The 27,156-nt window shown below is 42.2% G+C and overlaps 1 protein-coding gene across 2 annotated transcripts in view; it reads left to right on the top strand.

Moving 5' to 3' along the window:
- Positions 1-10,063: 10,063 nt before the first annotated feature.
- si:ch211-126j24.1 (phosphofurin acidic cluster sorting protein 2) overlaps positions 10,064-27,156 on the top strand; it is a 55,104-nt gene continuing 38,011 nt past the window's right edge. For both annotated transcript variants that reach the window (XM_035523308.1, XM_035523309.1), the window contains exon 1: positions 10,064-10,348. In XM_035523308.1, the coding sequence (XP_035379201.1) occupies positions 10,149-10,348 (200 nt within the window). In that variant the 5' untranslated portion in view covers positions 10,064-10,148. The remainder of the gene's footprint in view (positions 10,349-27,156) is intronic.

Consider the following 27,156-nt stretch of genomic DNA (forward strand, 5'->3'; position numbering starts at 1 on the left):
CATGGGTCCTTCTTTGCAGGCCCTTGAAAAATTTTACAATTTAAAAAAATTCCATTTTCCCCCCACAAAAGAAACATTTTAAGTTTTTTTTTCTTTTTTGAAAGTCATAATTTCAATTTACATTTCCCCATTTTTAAATATTCTATTTTACAAAAGCTCCCAGAGAACCATGTGTCCAAAGTGTCTCATGTAAACCCTATAAAGCATACGAACGGTCCTCGGAGGAGACCGGGGGTGGGAAGGGGTGGGGGCGTTATGGATGATACAGTTTTGATCTCAATATTCCTTCAAATATTATATTTCAATGTTTTTGATTTTATATTGAAATTCTTAAACCCAAAACACTCCCAGACTGGCAGGAGAGGGCATCTGGCTTAGCGTTCTTAGTGCCCCCACAGTATGATAAAGTGAAATCAAACCGGGTGAAGAACAGTCCTCATCTGGCTTGGTGCAAATTATGTCGCTTGGCCTGCTGTATGTAAGCCAAGTTCTTGTGGTCCATCCAGACCAGGAAGGGGTGTTTTGCCCCCTCCATCCAGTGCCTCCACTCCTCGAGTGCAAGTTTGACTGCCAGTAATTCACGGTCGTCCACATCATAGTTGCTTACTGCCAGGGACAGATGGCAAGAGAAGTAGGAGCAGGGATGCAGTTTTGTGCCCTCTCCTTATCGCTGGGACAGTAAATGGAAGCTCTGCATCAGGGAGCCGAAGAAGAGGAGCCGTGATTAGATGGTGCTTTAGTTCTAGCTTTAGTTTAGTTTAGCGAACGCCTGCTGGGCTTTGGTGGACCAGCAGACCTGACCAGACGCCTTCCTGGTCAACGCGTTCAGTGGGGCTGCAACCATGCTAAAGTTCTTCATGAACCTGCGGTAAAAGGAAGCATTGGACCATACGCACCGAGGTGCGCATAACTTTGCAGTGTCCATGCATAACGCATTGCGGGACATGACAAATCCCAAAAAGGAGATGGTTTGCGCAGGGAATGTGGACTTCTCCAGCTTGACCAAGAGGTGGTTCTGGAGCAGGAGCTGGAGGACCCACCTAACATAGACAACAAGTTCGTCTGCTGTTGTAGATCAAAATGTCGTCTAAGTAGATGATCACGTAACTGTCCAGGGCTTCCCTTAAGGGAAGGTCTTAAGACCTCATTGTTGTACCGTTGGAAGACGGAGGGTGTGTTCATCAATCCAAATGGCATGACGAGGTATTCATAGTGCTCAAAGCGGGTGATGAATGCTGTATTCCACTTGTCTCCCTCTCGGATTCTCACCAAGTTATAGGCACTGCACCGGTCCAGATTAGTAAAAACAGAGGCCTGCTGCAGTGTCTCGAATGTTGACGTCACAAGGGGCAATGGATAGTGGTCCTTGATGGTTATTTTGTTAAGGCTCCGGTAGTCTATACAGCGGTGTAGCACACCGTCTTTCTTCCCAACAAAGAAAAACACCGTGCCAGCAAGGGAAGTAGATGGCCAGATGAATCCTAGGGCTAAGACTTCCTGTATGCATTCATCCATTGCCTGACATTCAGGCCCCGAAATTGAGAATAAGCGGTCTCTAGGGGGACTGGCGCCCAGTAGGAGGTTTATGACCATGTCATATGGCCAGTGGGGAGGCAATAGTTGGGCCTTCTGTGTGCTAAATGCTTCCCCAAGGTTCCAGTACTCCTGGGGGACTCGGGATAGGTCCGGAGCGCTGGGATAATGACCGGACCCAGACCGAGGCTTGGGTAGCTGCAAACAGTAGGTCCAACATGTCAAACCCCAAGACAGCACTGACTGGCTCATGGGGATTATGTCACTGAAGCCAGGGGTACCCCAAAATCAGTTGCAAGTCAGGAGTATGGATAATAAACAGCACAATCTGTTCAGTGTGTGGGCCGACTCGCAACACGACTGGACGAGTCTGATAGCTAACAAACCCAGGCTCAAGGGACTGACCATCGATGGCAGTAATGCGTAGGGGTTCGTCCAGTGGGACCAGAGGCAGTGCTAACTTGTTGGCTATCCCAGCATCAAGAAAGTTCCCCACTGCTCCGGAGTCCACAAATGACTGGTGATGCATTTCAGACATTCCCCAAGCAATTGTGGTACTGAGGAACAACCCTTGAGCTCGGGGAAGACTGGTTGAGTCTGTCAGCGGTCCTCCCTCCCCTGATGGACATTGTCTTTTTCCCTGGAGCTAAGGAGAAGCGGGGCAAAGATGACCTGTGCTTCTGCAGTACAGACACCTCCCTTCCCACATCCGAGCGTTGCGCTCACTTCGAGAAAGGTGGGTGTGTCCGAGCTGCATTGGCTGGGTTCCGGACTCCTCCTGCTTGCAGGCACATAAACAGGGCTAAAGGTCTGCTGAGCTCCGTGAGAGCCTCAACTGACATCTGGTCCCTGTGCTCTGCGCCTCTCCCATACGTGATCATCAAGTCGCAACACCAGATCGATCAGGTTGTCGAGAGAGGCGGGAGTATCTCGGTGGGCCAGTTCATCTTTAAGCTCCTCGCTGAGGCCCTGATGGAAAGTGGCCATCAGCGGTGTGGGATTCCACCCGCTCTCAGCTGCCATAGTGCGGAATTCGATGGTATAATCAGCCACCGCTCTTTTTTCATGATGTATATTAAGGAGACGGGAGACCGTCTCCCCTCCAGTGACTGGATGGTCAAAAGTCCACTTGAGTACTCCCAGACCAGGGTGGCCCATGCCAAGGCCTGCCCAGTCAGAAGGGAGATAAGGTACGCCACCTTCACTCGCTCTGTGGGGAAGTGAGAGGGCTGCTGCTCAAAAGCCAGTGAACATCGGAGGAGGAACCCCCTACAATCTCCTGCCTCACTGGCATAGCGTTTGGGAGCAGGGAGCAACAGGTCAGCAACGCTCCAACAGCACCGGTTGCCTCCTCACTCCGGGCAGCCAAAGCCACAAGCGTTTGTATAGCATCAGGGCTACCCTGTGCCAAGAGGTCTGTCAGGCCCAGTAACTGAGATATAATCTGTTACGGGGCCTGCTCATGTTGACCAGTGGTCACACTCGGATTAGCCAGAGCCACCTTTACCTGTTCTAAGACTAACTGCTGTGCTGGGTCTTTCTGTAATGGGGCTCCAACCCAGATCTGATAGGTGACAATACCAACAGTCTATTGGGTAAGCCACCACACTTTAATGATGGGGAGTCTGTGTGCAAAACAGTTAGAACAGGTAAAATGAGAGGAGTAAAAAAAAACAAAGGCAGGGAGTTGAACCGCCGCCACGTTACTGCAAGGGAAACGAACGCTCTCTAGACTGCAGCTGCCATTAAAATAACCTGTGCGTATATCATACTCAAAAGGAATGGAGGACAACAAAACAAGAGGAAGTTCAACACCACGCCGAGCGTGGTGAACAGGGAGAACAAAGGACACCACGGGAAGAATGGCAACCCCAATGCACTGGGGAAAACCAAACTAAAACTTCCCAAACAAAACCAGAAAACAGGGAGGAACTTAAATGGTTAAGGGGAGCCTTGAGAGAGACAGACTTGAGAGGGGAAAACTGGAGAAAGGAGGGGACGTGTAAAAACACAGACCCTCGCAGAGCAGAAAAGAGGCATAACACAAGGACTCACAGACCTCCATACCCAGAGCTACTAGTTAGTAGCTTGTCTCAAATCTTTAGCAAAGACCCAGCACTGAGTGACTAGGTCACTGAGCTTATATAGATCTACCCCAGCTATTGGGCATCAAGCCTGATTAGTAGTGTGCCTGACTCGAGGCCTCCCTCTGGTGGCTGGAGGGGGATTCGGCCTGGTGCCAACCCTTACAGTATCAACATCAACCTCAGAGACACTGTTATACTTTCTTCAAACTGTTCTTTAATATCAGTGACATATGTTTGCATAGACTGCAGAGGGATATCTAGGCATTTCTACATATTGTGATGTGGTAAATGTCAATTGATACCCTGGAAAAGTAAATTCCATTACTTAGTAGCAAATAAACCAGCTTTAAATTTGACTTGTTACATTTTCTAAATATCCAAGATCAAGAAACATTAAGTCACTGTATGCAACAGCAGCCAGACACACTTAGGAACCAGTTTTATCCAAAGTGACATACAATTATGATTGAGCAATTGAGGGCCTTGATCAACAGCAGCAACTGGGCAGTGGTGGGGCTTATACTGGAAGCCTTCTAACTACTAGTCAAGTACCTTAACCATTGCACTACCACTAATGAATAAGCACTCTTGGTTGTCTACACACCTCTTTGTGCTTTTTCTGTTTCTCTTCAACACCCTGAGCTATTCTTGAGTTGCTTCTGGACCAGATAGGATTCAGACACACCCATAATCATTGAATCTAGACTGGAAAATTTACTTATCTGCACAAGCATCTGGATTATTTCTTATGACATGCACTATGTTTAGCATTTTAACATCACATTAACAGTGTCATTTTTATGATATGTGCTTTTAATGTAATGGCATAATTTTACTGACATACAAAGGCTAATGTTTACCCTCTTCCTCCTGCTTTTTCTGTTTTTTTCCTCCTGGGTTTTGTTGCGCCCTTCTTTTGTGTTTCTTGGATTTCTCCCACTTTCAGAATTGCTTCTGCCCCTGCTGTGTGTCTGATTCCCCTTTGTGGGGGTTTGCCCTCCCCTGGAGCCTTTGCTACTCTATGGTCTTCTTGCCTGCATGTGTTGATCTTCAGATTATATACCTTTGACTTCCTCCTCATGTACCCGCCCTCCAGGTTAGAGTTAGGGTTTACCCTAACCTTAACCCTAACCTTTGACTCTCTCACCATCTGGAGGACACCATGTTCTTCAGTTATCTTGTCTTCCAGTCTTCCTATGGAGGAATTTTATATGCTCCATACTGAGTTCCACTCCACCCTACCAGGCCTAGTCATCACCTCTCATAGCCAGCATGGACTAATCCATATTCCTACTCGATCCAGGTAACCTACTCACTCTGGTTATCCCCCTCCCACAATCATCAGTCCTTTGTACTCGACTGCTTCATTTGTTTAATCATTAGCATAACAATGTCCCACATTCCGAATCACTAGTTTTTCTAAATCACTTTGTTTGATATTCCTCTTTTTTTGTCTTATTTTGTTCTTGTAGTGCTGTCCAGTGTTGACCAGAGGAGGATCAGTTCTTCCTTTATGTCTTTTTTTTTTCTTTCATACAATCATAAGGACATTTGCATCTTTGTTTTGGACTCAGACATCCATTAAGCGGTGTTGTGACAACACCTGTTGTCAAAGCATAATAGAAAAATTTGGAACTAAACTGAATTAGATTAGATTGAATTCAGTAACTGATTAATAGACATTCCATATCATCTCTCTCCCATAGAAATGAAAAAATTACAATATAGGAGAGCAGAGCAGAGGTTTGTTACCTCTTTCTCTGTTGTGTACAAGATTACATTGGAAATGCATTGATAAATACCAATGTTGCCTCTTCCCAATGCACAGAATTTCTGATTATTCAGTGTCTGTTTCAACTCTGAAACACTCCTCCAAATATAGTTTAAATAAGTATACAGCATCTCTGGGCACAGGGCAGATTACCCTTACCAAGATTACCATTTCTAATTTACACCCACATATAGCATGCAATACATGCAAAGCATTACACATCCTCTTTTTCAAATCTTGAGAAGGGTTTGCCAGAATGTGAGGTTTTTGATCAGATGAGTATTTTGGATATTCCTTGTTATCGTCATATTGACATGTATATGATCACTTTGGCTTTAGGAGGTAAAGACATCTAACCCCATCTCATCCTATACTAATTCTACACACTGGGATGGATCTTACGTGACACTTCACTGTCCTTTTAAACATGAGCACTGTGTGATAAAAATTCCACAAATAGGCTGTTTTTATAGGCTATGTAAGCATGGAAAGACATCTAATAAAAGTCATGCCTGTTCAGCCTCCTTCCAGGGAGGCAATGTGGAAGAACCATGGAGTCCCACCACCCAGTCCAGAGTACAGGCCAGGGCAGAGGAGTCCTTGGTGTTCCAGTGCTTGATAGTAGAAACATTGAACATATCACCAAGGAAGAAAGATCTTGGGCTCATGCGTGAGACAGAGCTATACTTGGACTCACTTCCTCACAGTGTGGGTTTTAGAACCAAAGGGATTACTCACAGCATGAGCTTTCTGACCCATAATTCTGAATCTGTACAAACTGTGTCCTGTCTGCAAGATAGGAAGCAAACCACTGATATACACTGCCACATAGCTAGCCAATCCATAAGACGCTGATGTGGTAGTGTACCAAAGGCTGCAAAAAATTAGAATAGAAAAAACATGAGCAAGCTGCACAGAGAATGTTATTGGTGATCTTAACCAGAGCCATTTCTGTACTGTTTGGTACAAAAACCAGATTGAAATTGCTCAAAAACATTGTTATCAAGGTAAGTCTATAGATGAGCTGCAACTATCTTCTCAAGTATTTTGGATATAAATGGTGAAATAGAAATATGCTGGTAATTATATAGGTCATTAGATTCCAAACCTGGTGAAAAATCAGTCTGTATCTGTAACATTTTAGCAGGGACAAGGTGAGAGGCAGAATGCAAATGCAAGAGGCTATTTAATGAGCGAGGGAAACCACACAGGAGGCAAATAACAGACACGAACTAAGCAAACAAATAAAACAAGGACGATGAAAACCACAACTCCCCACATGACCAAACTTAGCAAAATAACTGACAACTTGGAAAACCAAACACAGGGCTTAAATAACCAAAACAATTAAGTACTAACCAGACACAGGTGAACATACGATCAGGTAAAACCAAAATGTGGACTAAAATTGAGGAACAGACGAGGGGCGCAGGAAACGAAACCAAGGAATGGAACAAGGAAGTAAAGGAAAACAGACACAACAGGGAAACCATGGAAACAGGGATGCCAGGAGGGTGGCCATTCCTAACAGGATCAAGAGCCATCTGCTCATGAAAACTTCAAAAAAGCAGAACATTGTTCATTAGCGAGGTTGCTATTGATATATGTTTCAGATGATTTGAGTAAACTTTTCACTGTAGAGAAAATAGTCGTAGTATTCCCTTCAACTGTACTAATAATGTTTGCATAATAAGATGTTTTTTGCTGTTGCAAACACATTTGTGTAGTAGAGTTTATGATCAACATACTTTTTTTATGAACAGCAACTCTAGTCTTAGTGTATAGCCTCTCCAGACATTGACCTAAAACGTTAATATTATTCAGGCATACACCAAGGAGCAGTATGGACAAATGAAACAACCTGTGCTTTTGGAGGGGCTAGTATATCAAGTGCAGATGAAAAATTATTATTGCAATTGTGAACTAAACCCAAAGGTAAAGGAATATGAATAGGAACTGAGCTTGAAATAAATAAACTGTTGAAATCCTCAGGATTAACATGCTGCCATGTTTCCACAAGACACAAATAGTCCTGTTTATGGTCCATAATGAAGTCATTAATCAGAGATGCTTTGTTGGTAATAGATTGGTTGCTGTAAAGGGCAAACTCATGAAAAATCATTTGCATACCCATATCTGATTTAGTTAGTGGAGTTAGCACACTAAGATCTACATACTGAGTTTTTCAGATACAGTGGCCCTGCAGACCAGAAGGTACAGATAGTTCCAGCATTGCCACCACTAAACCTGAAGTTGCAGTGGGATCCATGGTGGATGTACCTTGGACACCAGAAAAAGATGTAGAACCTAAGTTCCCTTGGAGGTCTGTAGTTTGGCCAAAATTGGTGCAGGTCATCTACAGAATATTTCAGTTGACTCATAGTGGCAAGAGAGTGTAATCCATATCTGCATTTTAAAATTCACCACAATTTCATAAAACAGCAATGATAAAACAAAGGAAGAAAAATCCAGATGAGCAATAGCAGCCAAACGTGCCAGCGTTCACTCAACCGGAAGAGTGTACAAAAATGGAAGGGTACAGTCAGAAAGCTTCACCGAATCAAGGCACCACAGAGGGAACTGTGCCATATCAAGGAGCTGGCCTGTTAGATTCGTGGTTAGAGCACATGTTTTTCAGATGGAAGACTACTCTGCCTGTACTGCAAATGGTTTCTATTTATTTATTGGCGGTTTCTTCTTTTTTTACAATAAACTTCAACACAAACAAACTTCCTGAGTGATGTCATGGAACGCTCACCTCCCGCGAGTCATGTGGTTTGGCCCACCACGTGCAGTGGGAGGATCCTCGTTTGTGGCCATGCCTGCACACACCTGCACCTCGTCCTGTCTGTATATTTAAACCCGTGTCAGTGTGTGCAGTGTTGTTGGTCATTGTTGATATAGCTTGTTGTTTGTAACTATGTTTGTTTAAGATCATGTTGAATGTTAGGAGATGTTAATGTTTAATGCACTTTTGTTCATTGTTTGTGTTTACATGTGAGTGCGACTTTCGTCCTTTGTGTTTACCTAAATAAATCTTCGTCCACATCGCTGGAGTCTGTACGTCCTGCCCCTCGCCCTTCGGCACTCGGGCTATCACGGGTTACAAGTGGGTTAACTGAGCAATATAGGAATGGAAAGAGTTTAAGTTAAAGGACCAAATGCCCATAACAGCTATGAAGTATACAAACAAACAAACATAAGTTATAAGGTAACATTCTGAAACACACTGAGCCAGTAAATGTAGACTCTGTCTATATCAGTATTTTTACATTTCCTGCAACACTAATACAACCAGAAGAAAGTCTATATCTTCATCAACCGAATGGATTATTTCAACTTTAATGGAGAAGGTCAAGACAGCCACAGCTACATGTTGTCATTATAGAAGAACAAGTGATCAAGGCAATCTTATGCATCTGCTTTAGAAGACTAAATTGCATCTCAAACTGTTATGACTGTGGTCCTAATGCTTCTACAGAACATGTAAAATAGAAAAGGTTAGACCCCTGCTGGGTAACAACATGACTGCATATGTAGTGGAGTGTAAAGATGGCTAATACCAACACATGATTTATTATGGAATACATAGGCTAACTACTTTGGTTTTGCCATGGTTGATCAGATTAGTACAGTTTAAAATGGTAACAATTTTATTAGTTCTATTAATTTAATAAAATTGATTCAAAGGGCATTGGATCCTTCATCTTGGTCTAATAGTAATCTAATTTCATGAAATTATTCTAAATTTAAACACTTTGTTTTTCACATACCTATTTTAAAAAAAAAAACTTTCAGTTAAAATATTTCATATTCTGACTAATAAGTAGAGGTGAAGAAAGTTTTAGCACTATAATGACATTTACAAGGACATTTTCAAGTGCACGTGAACACCACCATAAAAACATGCTGTGACTAATAATTTATCCTGGTTTTTATTTCTCTCTCTGTCTGCACCGTTTTTTAACAATCAAATGTCCTGTTGCAGTTTGATATCATGGAAGGACTCAGTGTAAAAGGTTGTGAAAATATGTGCTCCCAATAAACAAGTCATCGAAAGACACTGAGTTGTTTTTCCAGCAGCAGCCAGTTGCAATGCACAGGCCTGAGCATGCTGATGACAGCAGCTTTGAATAATACGTATCCAGGGCTCAGGTAGAAAGAACTATGAGGGCTTTTATGCTCCCTCGTGCGTGTTTACAATACTGATGGCGGAAAAGATTTTTAAATTCCTGGTTGACAGTGAGTGTGGTGCCTTGAAGTGCCCACAAGGAACAGCATTGAAGCATTGTGTTGTTTCTGAGTTAGTGAAAGGACCGATCCATAGCAAAAAATCTGTTTTTGTACAAATAAAGGCGTTATTCAAAAATATATACGGCAGAAATGTAAAATCGCACCGCTAAGATAATATATGTGTAGTTTTGCCTTTAAACTGGCTATATCTTCCAATGTTTAAACCGTTATATGTCTAGAAAATAAGATGTTGTGTAATATTCAAAGGTTAAGCCGACAGGTCAATTCTAATCCCAGGGCGGTGACGCTGCTCTGCTGAAATGAATACAAGCGCAAGCTGCGCCCCCTAGCGTTCACGGGCAGACAACGCTTCATATTTTCTCTTGAATGAAGCTCCGCCTTTGGCTATCACTACCTACCCCCCCGATATGCGCTTCAACCCGGGGTTGGAAAGCGCGTTTTGGGGTGGCTTATCGAGCTAGAAACGACCAGACGGCTTGAGCTGCAACCGGGGAGAGGCGCTGATGGCGGCTGTAGAGAGAGGAGGGGTTCGGGCCGCCGGCGGAGGGAGTGTAAGCGGACTCGCACCCTCTCCCCTCGCACCCGCCGGACCCGGAGCCATGGCCGGACCTGCCGGACCTGCGGGTTCGGGAGCCGTGCCGGTCCCGATGAACCTTTTTGCAACGTGGGAGATTGACCGCTCCTCTCCAAGCTGCGTTCCGAGGTAACTGGACCTCCCGTCTATTGTCTGTGAGCGTGACCGAGTGTTTAAAACGCTGACCTGTATATATATATATATATATTGACTGGGCTTTCTTTTTATAACCAACTAAGTCCTGCAAAGCCGAAATCAGCCTCAGCCTTGTTTGTGGGTTGTGCGAACTAAAATCAGTAAGCTACGCAGCCACGAACAAATCTGTTATCGCAGCAGATATATCCAGACATTATCCCCGCCGTTGGGTGTCTATTTTACAGCTACAGCTTTAAGACTCTAAACAAATGAGTATTTTTTGTTTTCGTGAGAATCCTCTGTTTGTTTGCCTCTGGTCTAACACGTCATAGAATGTCCTATAACAGTTTTATAAAGGTATGTTTAACTACGTAAATATCCCTTCGTCTCCGAAGACTACAGCTGAAACCTAAATATTATATCTACATTGTTCAAGCATGCATCTCTTCATATCCATCGTCTTTCTCTTCTAAGAATTATTGCGCCCTGTTTTACACGCATGCTGGTGCATCGCCCTGGCGTAGGCCACTCTTTTACAACCTTTTGATAACGGACTTCTTTCTACATCGTTATCAGTCGTTACAACATTGCGTATTGTAATCTGACAAAATTACCAGAGATGTTTGACAGTGACTTCAGAAATGCTTTTAGGCTGGAACGCACACTTCTAAAAAGCATACGAGGCAAACGGCTGCATGCATGCAGTTAGATGAATAGTAAACTGGGTTTCAGTCAGTGAAGTTGGACTAGCTGGACTAGCTGGTTGGCTAAGATGACCATTTCTGTGTTTAGGATAATTTCAGCAAAATCTGTATACAATCTGTATACAATAAGTTGTTAGGTAAATAATGTAAATTCCAATATTTACATTGGATTTATATCCAATTTATTTATTAAATGTCACTGTTGCTAAGTTGCTTATACATCCCTTATAAATTGGTAATGTCATAGATATATTTGTGTTGCCCTCATGCTGCAATTTCAAATACCACAACTAGAAAATAAGATCATTTAAGATCATTATCAGCAAAAGCTAAAGAAACAGTGATTGTCTTGCAAATGTGCATTTCTTAGTTATCCTGAAATTATGAAATAGCTTTTTGCAGAAATGGCGGTCGAAGTATTGTTAGTGAATAATTATAGTACTCAAAATGTTTCTTAAGTGAAAGACTAAAGAATACACTCATATAGCTGTTGTAAATATGTAATTTACGTAGATGGTCATGGTACCATCTTTCGCATGCACTCCACATAGGGTACTTACAGTCCTCTCAACAAAATGCCTAAGGATCACAAGAGACACCTTAACTACACTTTATGTCCCAGAAAAAAAAAACGAAATACAGACAGTTGAACACTTTGTCTTTTAAGACCAGCAGATCTTTGACAAACTGATTCTAGATCTGAATGATGCCGAGCGAACAGAGTTTGCATTGCAAGCTGCAGATATTATCTCTGCATTATCACTCAAGAGACACAGTTCTGTTTGAAGGGTTTAAGAAACCAGTGTGATCTTAATTTAGATTAAATGTTGGAATGCATGTCATCAAAACAGAAACATGATATTATGAGCAGGCACAGTCATTATTACCTCAGCATTGTTGAAATCATGGAACAGCATTTGGTATCCAGTGCAGACACACTTGCTGGAAGCAATGTTTGCACTTGCAACCCAGCTGTCGCCCTATTGTTGGTTTGCTGTGTTGTTTTGCGTATGTTGTTCTGGTTTGGAACTCCAAAAAGACTAGGGGAGCCTCCCCTGGGCTTAGTGGGAACAGAAGGAGCTCCCTGGTCTGGTGTAAAATCCAAGGAATATCTGCTTCTTTTCACCCTCTGGAGATTCCAGATTAGCAAACACTCCAGTGACAAGTGATTAAAAAAGAATGGAATCTCTCTTATCCACTGAGTGTATCCTCTTGCTTGGTTCAAAGTTAAAGAACAAATATTAATATTCCTCAATACTGGGTCACCTGTCATGAAGTCTGAAATGCTCTAAATAACCCAGAGCTGTAGGCTTGTCTTTTACTCTTGTGACAGTATAGACTGCTGCTATATTAGAGATATTGAGATAAAATGTCAAAAGTTCAAAGCCTACAGAATGTTCTGCTTGCCCTGTGCTGATCGCAGTTGATCATTGTCGGTATTCATGTGTTGTCTGTTTAAAGGCAGGCAGCCCTGTGGAATAGTGATGTACAGCTTATTACCATTAGGAAGAGAAGTGACTGTGAGCATGTATGAGTAGATCAGGGGCTCTAGTAATTAAATGTGTAAATTGACTGAGGTTGGCTAACCATGAGCAAGTGAATTATTCATGCTGTGTCATTGGACTTTAATTGGTCTAGGACTCTGCTTGAGGCCATTGCTTCTGATGGAGCGCATAGTGTTATGTGCCTCCCTAGAGCTCCATGTTTTAAGTCCCTATCTACTGCTATACTCAACCATTACTCTACCACCACTTTACCATTACACTACCATTCTACCACCACTCTACCATTACACTACCATTCTACAACCACTCTACCATCACTCAACCATTACTCTACCATTATACCACCAATTTCCTATTACTTTACCATTCTACCACCGCTCTGCCATTTCTCTACCATTCTACCATCACTCTACCACCACTCTAACATTACACTAACATTCTACCACCCCTCTACCATTACACTACCATTCTACCACCACTCTACCATTACACTACCATTCTACCACCACTCTACCATTACACTACCATTCTACCACCACTCTACCATTACTCTACCATTCTACCACCACTCTACCATTACACTACCATTCTACCACCACTCTACCATTACTCTACCATTCTACCACCACTCTACCATTACACTACCATTCTACCACCACTCTACCATTACACTACCATTCTACCACCACTCTACCATTACACTACCATTCTACCACCACTCTACCATTACACTACCATTCTACCACCACTCTACCATTACTCTACCATTCTACCACCACTCTACCATTACACTACCATTCTACCACCACTCTACCATTACTCTACCATTCTACCACCACTCTACCATTACTCTACCATTCTACCACCACTCTACCATTACACTACCATTCTACCACCACTCTACCATTACACTACCATTCTACCACCACTCTACCATTACACTACCATTCTACCACCACTCTACCATTACACTACCATTCTACCACCACTCTACCATTACTCTACCATTCTACCACCACTCTACCATTACACTACCATTCTACCACCACTCTACCATTACTCTACCATTCTACCACCACTCTACCATTACTCTACCATTCTACCACCACTCTACCATTACACTACCATTCTACCACCACTCTACCATTACACTACCATTCTACCACCACTCTACCATTACTCTACCATTCTACCACCACTCTACCATTACTCTACCATTCTACCACCCCTCTACCATTACACTACCATTCTACCACCACTCTACCATTACTCTACCATTCTACCACCACTCTACCATTACTCTACCATTCTACCACCACTCTACCATTACTCTACCATTCTACCACCACTCTACCATTACTCTACCACCACTTTACCATTACACTACCATTCTACCACCACTCTACCATTACTCTACCATTCTACCACCACTCTACCATTACACTACCATTCTACCACCCCTCTACCATTACTCTACCATTCTACCACCCCTCTACCATTACACTACCATTCTACCACCCCTCTACCATTACACTACCATTCTACCACCACTCTACCATTACTCTACCATTCTACCACCACTCTACCATTACTCTACCATTCTACCACCACTCTACCATTACACTACCATTCTACCACCACTCTACCATTACTCTACCATTCTACCACCACTCTACCATTACTCTACCATTCTACCACCACTCTACCATTACACTACCATTCTACCACCACTCTACCATTACTCTACCATTCTACCACCCCTCTACCATTACACTACCATTCTACCACCACTCTACCATTACTCTACCATTGTACCGCCACTCTACCATCACTCTACCACCACTCTAACATTACACTAACATTCTACCACCCCTCTACCATTACACTACCATTCTACCACCACTCTACCATTACTCTACCATTGTACCGCCACTCTACCATCACTCTACCACCACTCTAACATTACACTAACATTCTACCACCCCTCTACCATTACACTACCATTCTACCACCACTCTACCATTACTCTACTATTGTACCGCCACTCTACCATTACACTACAATTCAACCACCACTCAACTATTACTCTGCCATTCTACTACCACTCAACCATTAAACTACCATTTGAAGACCATGCTACCATTACTCTACCATTCTACTAACATTCAGCCATTATGCTACCATTCTACCACCACTCTACCTCTCAATATCTCACTGATATTGAAGAACACTTTGAAGAAAATATGTGGCTCTGAGGTTGATGTTGATGCTATTTGTATACATATATGTGTATATGGCCAAATGGTTTGCTATTGGTGGAATGTCAGGCTGGTGAAAGGTCAAAAGTTTATAATTAAAGAAGCATCATGGCTAGAAGGTAGCCATGTGGTGTCACATCTCACAAGATCTATGTATGTTACTGGAATCATTAACTGCTACTATAGAAATTAACTTCTCCCTCTGGTGGGATTTACACAGTGAAATTCATGAAGCCTAATTACTAAGTAATAAAACATAAAGTCCAGGCTGCCCACCCCACCCTGTCACTGTTGGAATGGTGTTTGTTGAAGAATGAGTACTGTTCAGTTTTGTCCAAAACCCCTTATTGTTGTCTCATCTAACCACAAATCATTCCCATATTTTAGCTGGACCTTAATTAATGGCTTATTTCTAGTCACCCTCCCATACAGGCCAGATGTATGCACCTTCCAGTCCAGTCTGGTCTCATCAACTGAACTGTTTAGCTCCTTCAAAGTGACTGCTGTCCTCTGTGTTTGACTGATGTTATAAATGAGGATAGGGTTAGGTTAGGGTTAGGTTAGGGTGACTGGGTAGTATAATGCAGCTTTCATTTCCTCACAATTGATCCAACCCTGTTCACTGGGATAGCCAAACACTTTATTTTATGTCATATTATTTTGTAGCATTTTGTATCTTGTGAATTTTTTATAACTGTCTCTGAATTTTCTTAGACTGCTGTTTGGTCTCCATTTTCACAACTTTCCTTCAAATTCACAGTCTGAGCAATGGTAGATGAATTAACAGGGACTTTTACAGTACTGTTGCACAAAAGCGATGTAAGCAAACTGTGAGATGAACTTGCCTTTTTTATTAAAAGAAGACAATTGGAATATTTGTGGAATATATTTGGAAACAAAATGTGGCAACTTTAGGCAGTAATCCTCGAACCTAGTTGCTCGTGGGGCCACTTCATCGACCGATGACAAGGCGCTGGAAAGCCTAAAGAAAGGGGACAAAATAACCACTAATAATGTTTCAGGTCTGCAAACACTGAAAAGCAGCATCTGCTTGAGAACAGAAGCAGCTGTCAGTGGTGTAACCACAGATGTAAACTAAAGAGACAGAGAAAGATTGAGAAATTTCTTCAGTTGAGGCTCTGTAGTAGTGACTGAGTCAACAAGATAACTGCCTGAAGGACATCAAAGAGTTTGCACTGGTAAGGAGTGACACAGTGACAACACCGAAGAATTTGAGAACAGGTCTGGTAGAGATAATACGAGACTAGTGGAAGTGGTACAGTTGCTGAGGGCTCACCGCTGTTGGCGCTTATTCCATTTCCAAGTGAACTCAGTTCACTTGGGTTTATTTTAAAGCTTTGCCAATCGAAATGTCTTGGTAAACATGCAAAAGTTATTATAACTCTTCTTTTATCTCACCTATATTATGTGAAAATATATTTTATTGTTTAGGAAATACAAAAGATACAATCTTTTATTCATAAAATATTAACTTCTTAATGTAGAGGTACATTGTAAGGCAACCCTTGTTAGGACAGTGTCTACCTTAGCTCATGAGTTGAATACTCTTGTAAACAGCAGTTTTCAGTAATTTTTGTCAGAAATCTTTTCTTGCATAAAACCATATTACTTAAAATTAATACATTTTGAGGGTCAGATTTTTAAAATAAAATCCAGATTCATTTGATTACTTTTGAAGGTGTTGCAGAACTGAGTGGTAACTAAGCATTAAAAACACATTAAATGCATTTGTAACGCGAGTTATAGAAGGATGCGAGGATGGGTCGTGTTGAACATAAGCATATGTTTTATTGCACATATAACATACACGTCATAACACACAGACTAATGGGATTAAACACCGACAACACAAACGCGTAAACGACAGACTTTTATACATATATGATAATGACACAATGAGGAGCAGGTGTGAGACACAGGGAGGGCATGGCCACATTGACAAACGCACACACACACACACACACACACACACACACACACACACACACACACACACACACACACACACGAGGAGACATTCAGGGGGAGGGGCCGTACCGTGACAGCATTAAAACACATCAAAATGGGAGTGTAATGGGTATTTACTTAAAAGTTTACTTAATTCTCTATGTCATAGTCTGTGATGCACAGTCAAATAGCAACCAATCAATAATGGAACAGGAAATGAGTACACAAGTGTACAATTCTTAAATGTTTGAGTGCAGAATCTGAACAGGGGGCATTCTTAGGAGTACCTTGTTGCCATGTAACCACAGAAGACCAACAATAAAAATATACCTACCCCCATCCATACACACACACACACACACACACACACACACACACACACACACACACACATGCACACACAGAAAAATATGTGTACAAGTTATGTGCAGGTGGTAGAAACACATAGCCTTGTTTCCATATGAGCTAGAGAACTCAGTGGAGTCACTTCCTGTGTGTGTGTGTGTGTGTGTGTTCCCTATCAATCATCACAGGTAGGCAGTCATGGTTAAGAAAGCATTTACGTATGCAAAGCAAACAACGTAAATGCCAGTCTATAAAAACACGACATGTTATTGTGTGTAACAGGTAAGAAATTGTGTCAGTCAGTTGCTGTGGCATGTTTTATGTTTCACAGAGTATGCTGTTCTAATAGACCAGTGGATTTGGTTGGGACACTGAGGAAAAAGTCCCACACCACCTGATTAAATTCTCCTACTCGCAATCTTCACTGTCATCTCTGTGGTTTTGTGTGGGTTCGCAAAAAACATATTGGCAGCCTAGTGGTAGGCAGCAGGGAGTGCTACTTCAAGAGTGCTACTTAAAAAGAGTACTACTTCAAGAGTGTTACTTTAAAAGAGTGCTACTTCAAGAACGTTATTTCAAGAGTGTTACCTTAAAAGAGTGCTACTTTAAGAGTGCTACTTCAAAAGAGTGCTACTTCAAGAGTGTTACTTTAAAAGTGTGATACTTCAAGAGAGTGCTACTTCAAAAGAGTGCTACTTCAAGAAAGTGTTACTTCAAAGGAGTGCTACTTCAAGAGAGTGCTACTTCCAGAGAGTTAGTTCAAGAGAGTGCTACTCCAAGAGTGCTACTTCAAGTGTTACTTCAAAAGAGTGCTACTTCAAGAGTTACTTCAAGAGTGTTACTTTAAAAGACTGTTACTACAAGAGTGCTACTTCAAAAGAGTGCTACTTCAAGAGAGTGCTACTTCAAGAGTGCTACTTCAAGAGTGTTACTTTAAAAGAGTGTTACTACAAGAGAGTGCTACTTCAAGAGAGTGTTACTTCAAAAGAGTGCTACTTCAAGAGTGTTACTTTAAAGCAAGAGAGTGCTACTTCAAAAAAGTGCTACTTCAAGAGAGTTACTTCAAGAGAGTGCTATTTCAAAAGAGTGCTACTTCAAGAGTGTTACTTTAAAAGAGTGTTTCAAGTTTCAAGTTCTGTCTGTGATCTGTCCAAACTGAGGAGAAAAAACAGGGGTGTATAGGGAAATATATATCTATATATATATACAAAATTTATTAACAATGTATGTACAATATATGTATATTATGTTTATATACACAACATACAATGTATATATGGATATGTATAAGTGTATGTACACAATGTACAGTTCCAGCTTACAATTGGTGGTCCCCACAGTTTATCAGTTTCCCTGATTCAGGACCCGAACAGCCTGTGGGAAGAAGCTCCTCTTCAGTCTCTCTGTCTTGGTCATCAGGGAGCGAAAGCGCTTTCCTGACCTCAACAGAGAGAAGAGTCTATTGTTGCGATGGGTGGGGTCCGAGGATGCTCTCAATAGTGCAGTTGTAGAAGTTACGCAGTACTTTGGAGTCTGAAATCTCTTAGGCGTCTGAGGTGGTAAAGATGCTGACGAGCCTTCTTTGCCATGGAGTTGGTGTGGCAGGACCAGGACAGGTCATGCGAGATGTGAACACCAAGTTAACTGAAACTATCTACTCTCTCCACCCTGGTTCCACTGATCCTAACAGATTGGTAGTGCCGCTCCTGCTTCTTGCTGCAGTCCACGATCGGCTCATTTGTCTTGCTGATGTTTAGGAGATTATTTTCCTGGTACCAGTTTTCCAGGTGTTTAATCTCCTCCAGGTATGCCCTCTCATCGTTGTCCGAGATCAGGCCCATGACGACGGTATCGTCAGTAAACTTGACAATGATGGTGGAGCTGGAAGTGGCTGTGCAGTCGGGGCTTAGGACACAACCCTGAGGAGCTGCAGTGCTGATGATGAGGGTGGATGAGATACAGTTGCCCACCCGTACTGATTGTGGTCTGTCTGTTAAGAAGTTGGAGATCCAGTAGCACAGGGATGTATGCAGTCCTAGATCCTCCAACTTAGTAGTGAGTAGGGAGGGGATGATGGTGTTAAATGCTGAACTGTAGTCGACAAACAGCATTTTAACATAATTACCCCTCCCTTTGTCCAGGTGGGTCAGTGTGGTGTGGAGTAGATGTGCAATTGCATCATCAGTGGAGCGGTTGTGGCGTGACCCAAACTGCAGTGGGTCCATGGACGCTGGCAGTGAAGATGTGATGAAATCTCTGACTAGCTTCTCAAAGCACTTCATCACGACTGATGTGAAGGCAACAGGGCAGTAGTCATTGAGGCCGGAGAGTCGAGGTTTTTTCGGGATGGGAACGATGGTGGAACGCTTGAAGCTGGATGGGATGATACCGAGTGTTAGGGAGATATTAAAGATGTGGGTGAATACCGGGGCGAGCTGGTCTATGCAGGCTTTGAGGACTCTCCCGCAGATACCATCCGGTCCCGCCGCCTTCCTGGTATTCACTCTTTTGAACACTCTCCTCACGTCACTCTCCGTGATGATGAGAGGGCGTTGTTCTATGGTGGGCTCTGCGCATGCGCCGTTGGCTGTGCCGATAGTGCCATTAGCGTTGTTAGCATAAGCGCTGCCAACATTAGCGCTGCTAGATGTAGCCTCGAAGCGAGCGAAGAGTGCTATTTCAAGAAAGAGTTACTTCCATGGAGTACTACTTAAAGAGTGTGTCTGTTGTGTGAGATCATCTGGCATTCTTTTGATTTATGTTCATGAATGTTGAAGTCTTGGGATGATTATGTGTTTGTAATTGTCTTTCTGTTAAATGCGTGTCTCAGTATAGCTGTAGTGTGCCTTTTTCTTGTTCATTTCTTAACAACTTTTATTTGTGTGAATGTGTGTGTTACCTTGAGCAGTACTCAGATAGAGTAATACTGGTACTCTAATTTAGATGGATTATGGAATGCACTTTCGTTGAAATCAGAATTTTTTCTTCCATACCCATAATACCTCAGAGTACTTCAGTTTAACACAAGTATGCAGTCATAGCGCTCTGTGACAAATGCTGATCTTGACATCTCAGGCCTATGTCTGTCCTATAGATTTGTGTCTCCACCATAAAACTTTGTATCTCCTGTAGAGCTGTGTGTGTTCTAAAGAGCTGTGTGTGTCCTGTAGAGTTTTTTGAGAGCATGGTCACACCCAAAGACACTGAGATAGACCATGAGTCAGCCACCTGATGTGAAAAGTATTCTCAGAAAAGAGGAGTGTAAATTATACAGACAATGTTTGTAGAAGGCACACACACACACACACACACACACACACACACACACATATATATATATAAAATCTCCTTATTTGTAGCAGCGTTGCACCGATGGGCACTTGAGGTCTCGTCGGCTAATGTGCAGCGCTGTCATTCCGAACCTGCAGGAATATATAAGTGACAGATGGTAAGAAGGGGCAGGTGACTCCTGTTAGAAGACAGGTGATTGTGAGCGGGGCAGGTTAGTGGTCTGGAGTAGGCGTGTCCTTCCCGGTAGGGGACTGGCCTACTGTGACAGGAACACGGACATATGCTAAGACCTGCTGTGTCAGGTGTTGCACAAGACAGGCAATGCACAAGCAGGTGTTGCTCAGGCAGGTGTTGCACAGCAGGTTTTGCACAGGCAGGTGTTTCACAGGCAGGTGTTGCATTGGATAGTTACTCAGAAGCTTTGGTGCTGTTCTTATGTAATATTGCCCTCACATTGGAAGTGCCTCTGTCGTCTTCTCTGTCATCCATATTCCATCTTCTACAGTCACATCGTAATGCAGTCTAGACTACTGTAGCAAGTCCATGTACAGATTCACAAATGAAAATGAACATAATTAACAAAAATCCTGAGGGTTTGAATTGCTCTGAGCAGACCTGCTGCCAACAGTCGGGCCAGTCTGTAAGTGAAAACTTATAAAATAAACCTAGAGATAAGTTCATTCTTATGCATTGACAGGTGCTTCTAAGCATCTAGTGAGTGTATAAAACTCCTTTCTTTTACATCAGACCAAGTCCTTTCCTGAAGGTTGCCAGTAGGGTTGTAAGATGAGAAATGGTGACATAAAGGAGGAGATCCACGGGCCAAGTTACTTAACAGGGTTTGGCATATTTCTACAAGCCTGCGGATCAAGAGGCATTTTAGATTAAAAGAAAGATAACATTAATCTCTGTTCAGTTACTTAGGCAACATGTGCATTTGGATGGACCTGCCGAGGCGAATTCTGAAGCTTAGTTTATCTTGATGGATTCTATGGGATAAGCCTCGTCACGTCTTCATTCAGACGGGCTGTGATAATGCTGGACCTCGGTTCTACCTCAGTAGATGTTTATTGTAAAGGTTGACGAGTAGAGGTAGAGCGCAATGTTTTATTTAGAGCAAGTCTGTTGTTGTCCTTACAACAGCCCACAGAGATACAAAACCTGAAAACATAAAGACATGAAACAAAGCAAAACCACAAGGAAATTGCAAATAGATGCATACAAAGAAATTCAGTGAAAAGGAGTATACACACACGCGCACACACACACACACACACACCAGTGAATTAGGGGGAAATGATGAGACACAGGTGAAGACAATACAGAGCATGGATAGCAAAACACAGTGGGTGAAGACAACATGAAACAAAAACAAAACCACACGGTGCTGGTGCCAACAGAATTGCAACACTAGAGGGGCAACCAGCGACAATTATATCGTTTACTAGCCTATTCAGATGATTACAAATCTTATTATATAATAACTATATAAAGTCTAAATAAGTGGTTGGTGCAATAATTAATAGTAGGTAAGTCAGATACACTGTATGGTATCAGATCCTACACAGTGTTTAGCAAAAACTTACTAAGTCCTTATTTAAATTAGAAGCTTTTTAATGCTTAGATCATTCAGCCCACATGGCTAGTAGATACATGAGAATGCAGAGGGAACAGAGAACAGAAGGAACAGAGAACAGAACAGAAGGAACAGAGAATAGAGAGAACAGAGAATAGAGAGAACAGAGAATAGAGAGAACAGAGAGAACAGAGAATAGAGAGAACAGAGAGAACAGAGAATAGAGAGAACAGAGAATAGAGAATAGAGAGAACAGAGAATAGAGAGAACAGAACAGAGAGAACAGAACAGAGAGAACAGAATAGAGAGAACAGAGAATACAGAGAACAGAGAATAGAGAGAACAGAGAATAGAGAGAACAGAGAATAGAGAGAACAGAGAATAGAGAATACAGAGAATAGAGAGAACAGAGAATAGAGAGAACAGAGAACAGAGAATAGAGAGAACAGAACAGAGAGAACAGAATAGAGAGAACAGAACAGAGAGAACAGAGAATAGAGAGAACAGAGAATAGAGAATAGAGAGAACAGAGAATAGAGAGAACAGAGAGAATAGAGAGAACAGAGAATAGAGAGAACAGAGAGAACAGAGAGAATAGAGAGAACAGAGAGAATAGAGAGAACAGAGAGAACAGAGAACAGAAGGAACAGAGAGAACAGAAGGAACAGAGAGAACAGAACAGAGAGAACAGAAGGAACAGAGAGAACAGAACAGAGAGAACAGAAGGAACAGAGAGAACAGAACAGAGAGAACAGAAGGAACAGAGAGAACAGAAGGAACAGAGAGAACAGAAGGAACAGAGAGAACAGAAGGAACAGAGAGAACAGAGGGAGCAGAGAGAACAGAGAGAACGTAAACAAAAAAGGTGAGGCGACAAAGGCAGACACACTAGACCAAATGTCCAGGACATAATGACCAAATATCCAGGACATAATGACCAAATGTCCAGGACATAATGACCAAATATCCAGGACATAATGACCAAATGTCCAGGACATATTGTCCAGTTGTCCTAGGACATAATAATAACAAGTAGTGTTATATGGTAACCCAGCCATTAGGCAACTCTCTGGTGTTTACTCTTTTGTTCACCAACAGTTCTTTGTTAAATAGCATATTAGTTTATGAATATTGATTAAAATGTTATTGAACTCATTGTTTTAAATGACCATTTTATATGAGTATGTTTTATATGAGTTTTTCTAGTGCATTTCGTCTTTTTCATACCTTGTTAGCTAATCTCACACATTAAGTACTGTTACATGTATTGTGTTGTTGCCAAAAAAAGTATTGCAATCTATATTTTTGTCCACCTCTATTTACTGACCAGAGCAGTTTGTCATGTTGTGCTAATGAAAATTACATCTGACACAAAGTAATATCCAGAAGTTATCTGTCAGATTATGTGAATGTTCAAAGAGTTCAGATGATCTGAAATGGTAGGTTCAGCATTTTACCAAAATCCCAAACAATGCCATAGAATATCCCAATCTCATACAGACATGAGCAGGAGTGTAACGCAAGCAGAGAGTCATTTGTGAGTAATTGTGATTGTGTTTCGTAGCTCTGTGTGTAGCCGAACTGCAGTGACCAGTGGCGTCTGTTCTCTAATGGCGTATAAAAAGACATCATTTACATCATAGTCCCTCTAGCACTCTAGTTTTAATGGGGCTTGATTGGTTGGTTGATTTGGCTCGTGTATAAACGGAAATGGCTATCTTGCTAATGTGTTGTCCTTTGGTGTTAAAGCTTTAAGATGCACTGAGTCCACTTTAGTGGAGTCTAATAAACTGGGGAGGAATAATATATTGATAATGAATCACAGCAATTACAAGTCAAACCTGGGATTAAAAGTTCTGTTTGGGGATATTTAGTAGCACTTCCTCATTAGTAAATGAAAAAAATCAAACTACACTTTCAAAGAAACATATTTAAGGTTTGAAATGGAAAAAAAAAAAGAATCATATACTTAAATCCAGATTCTACTGCTAGAATTGGTCAAGATCTGACCCATTCTGGTGTGTTCCAGATCACATTTAGTGACCGCTGTTCTCGCCACTAGCTCCCAGTTCTCTCTGACCATCTGAGGGGTACAGTCTTAAGACAACATAAGACAAAACAATACTACATAATCTTAATTCTCTGACATACAGGGGGAGAGTGAGCAAGAGAGAACGGTGTTTCATCCTGAAAGACAGTTCAGTGCTAAATCCCTCAGGGGTAGGAGCTGGATAAATTGGATTAAGAGGATAAGAAGATCTTATCCCAATGACAAGATCAGGTATTAATCTGGTGATGGAGCTCACTGTCCCTACATCTGCTCATAGACAGTTACACTGTGTGTTGTGTGTTTTTTAGAGCGGCATCTCAGCAGGGCTTCGTTGCTCACTTAAGACAGCGCTACATATTAGTATACAGAAAGTGCTGCATTTTCAGGTCTTATTTTATGGTGTGTGTGTGTGTATGTGCTGTTCCATGTTGTCTTGCTTCAGACTGTGTACAACTAATTCTCAGAAGTATTGAATCAGAATGAAGATATAATCCACACAAATGGACAATGGAATTGACGTGAAACAGGTTCAGGTTTGAACAGCCACACACTGCTGCAAATGTCTGTAATGTCATTTGCATGCATGCCTAATCCCACACTGAGTCATGAATGGGTTGTTGCACCATTGTTGAGTAATGATGATAATGACCAAATGCAGTTTGGGTTTTAAATGCAGCAGTGTGTGCTTTTTTATCATTTTTCAGTCCTTATCAACAGGTGTCTGATAGCACTGTGCGTGTGTAAACATATTGTTTACTTCTTCTCTGATGAAATACATGGATATTAATTTCAGAAGTCACTAGTTCATCTGAGCAGGTATCTTCTCATGCCTTGAATAAAAGACACAGATTGTCCAACTGTTTCATCCCATGAACCATCACACTGTGTGTGTGTGGGGGGGGGGGGGGTGAGTGTGCATGTGTAAACACACCTACATACTCCACATCAACGGTCAGATTGTGCACTGTGGGTTTGCTAGGGTCTCCTAGGTGGGAAAAGGTGTGTGTGTGTGGGGGGGGGGGGGTTAGGTGGGAAGGGGTGTGTGTGTGTGTGTCTGTTAGGTGGGGAGAGCTGACAAAGACATGCATAACCATAGCTACACCTTTTAAACTAAACCAACGAGGCAGCCTGTTCATTTCAAGAGTCTGGTGCTCACAGATGAGGAGATTTAGAGATTATGGTCCTCCTGAGATTATAGTCCACCTGAGATTATGGTCCTCCTGAGATTATGGTCCACCTGAGATTATGGTCCTCCTGTGACCTACTACAGTCTGGGAATACTCCCTCCCTCTGCTGCTCTGTTCCTCTGCTGTTCCCTCCCTCTGCTGGGAATACTCCCTCCCTCTGCTGGGAATACTCCCTCCCTCTGCTGCGGCAATCACACTTCACCCTGCAGTCACTCTGTCAGTCTCCTCCCCAGGCGAGAAATATGGTGATGGCAAATATGGAGACATGAAAGCATTATTGGTCAGTTTAGCCACATCCTAATAAGATCAACTGCATCTCTGTCCATTCTCCTCCAGGGAAATACTGAGCACACCCACTATCGCCTTGGTGCTAGTGAACTGTAGCACATACCGTCCCCATGCACATTTAACAACCACTCAGATAAATAGGAAGGCATAGTATTAGTTCATGCATATTTAATGTTTCAAATACCTAGAGTGTAATTAATATTATCCTCTCATAAACATGATAGGCGAGTAATAAAATTTTAATTAGGTCAGTAACTAATGTAATTAGGAGAATTTTAAACTTTAATCTGTTATGCTATTTTATACAGGGCAAAGTAATTAGATTGTTAGATTGCGGGAATTCGTTGCTGTTTACCGTGTTGCGCAAAACTGATGACCGGTGTGAAATTGTAAATGTAAGATACATTTCCACATCGACGGCACATAGAGGTTTTCAGGATTACTTTGATTCATTTAGTCTACAGCTGCAATGCCATGCATTGTTTATGTTGTGTGGGTTTGTGTGCAGGTGTTATATATTCTGAAGTCAGCAAAGGAGTGGGTGATTTTTTTTCATTATTTATTGTAATTCTTGGGTTTGTTATCCAGTGGGCAAATGTTATATCCTGCAGTTGCAGTGGCTGTGTGTTTAAGTCCTTGTATGCCTACAGGGCCAAGCACATGATCAGTGTGGAAGCAGCATTCTTCTTCTATGGTTTCATACATTTGTGGTTTGGTTTTGGGCGTTCCTGCAGTAATTAGTGGCATGATTTTTATAAGGAGGATTAAGTAGGAGTCCATTAAGGGCCATTCATTGCAAGGCAGTTGTGAAAACCCCACTTCTGTATCAGAAGGCGTGGGGGTCAGTAGCATGTGGCGGCCTGGGGAGGGGGAATAACAGCGCGGCAGACAAACAATAACCGCTAAAATGCGCCAAAATGATAACAGATTCATTTTAGCAACAGAATCAGATCGAGAAACTTTACACGTTTCGCGTAACGGAAAGTTCAGTTCCACCAGTCCAGCGGGAGGTGAATCTAAGACGAAATGAATGAACATCTGAATGTACAACGCGCTGTGACATGCAGCAAGTGCTGCCGATGTCTTAGCGCTTCCTGTCCTAAAAAGCGCGGCAGATGTGTCTCGGCGGACCGAATCTGCGCTCTTATTCCACGTTTCAAGGTCAGCTGGATTGTCCTCTTTAAACCCTGTTTTGATGGCCCTCATCTTTTCATTGAAATTCGGCTCAGGTCGTGGCGGGCACTCGAGACCCTCGCTCTTCCGCTACTCCATAACGGTGTCCGCGACGCAAATTTCTGGATTGTTTGCCTGTGTTGTTCCAAGCTATAGCTCCACAAAACAAGTTATGCTTGATATGTTGCTTTATTTTTCCATCTTTTTTCTCTCTCTCTCGCTCTGAAACAGAGCTGAGGATAAATGGAGCGTTGCACCTGTTTCTTCAGGCAGAGTAATTAGGCGGTTTAGTGGAGGCGTTGCTAGCCGTTAAGTGCTGCTTGTTTATGAGAAACGTGATGAGGCAGACAGCAGTGGGTAATCCCTAAGTGACTTTATAAAGCGAATAGGCCGGATGTGGCGATGGGCCGAGGTCACCTGCTGCTGGCTGTGCATCTTAAAATGTTTGCTTTCTGTC

Source organism: Electrophorus electricus, chromosome 26, assembly GCF_013358815.1.
Source record: "Electrophorus electricus isolate fEleEle1 chromosome 26, fEleEle1.pri, whole genome shotgun sequence".
In the NCBI taxonomy this organism is placed as follows: Eukaryota; Metazoa; Chordata; class Actinopteri; order Gymnotiformes; family Gymnotidae; genus Electrophorus; species Electrophorus electricus.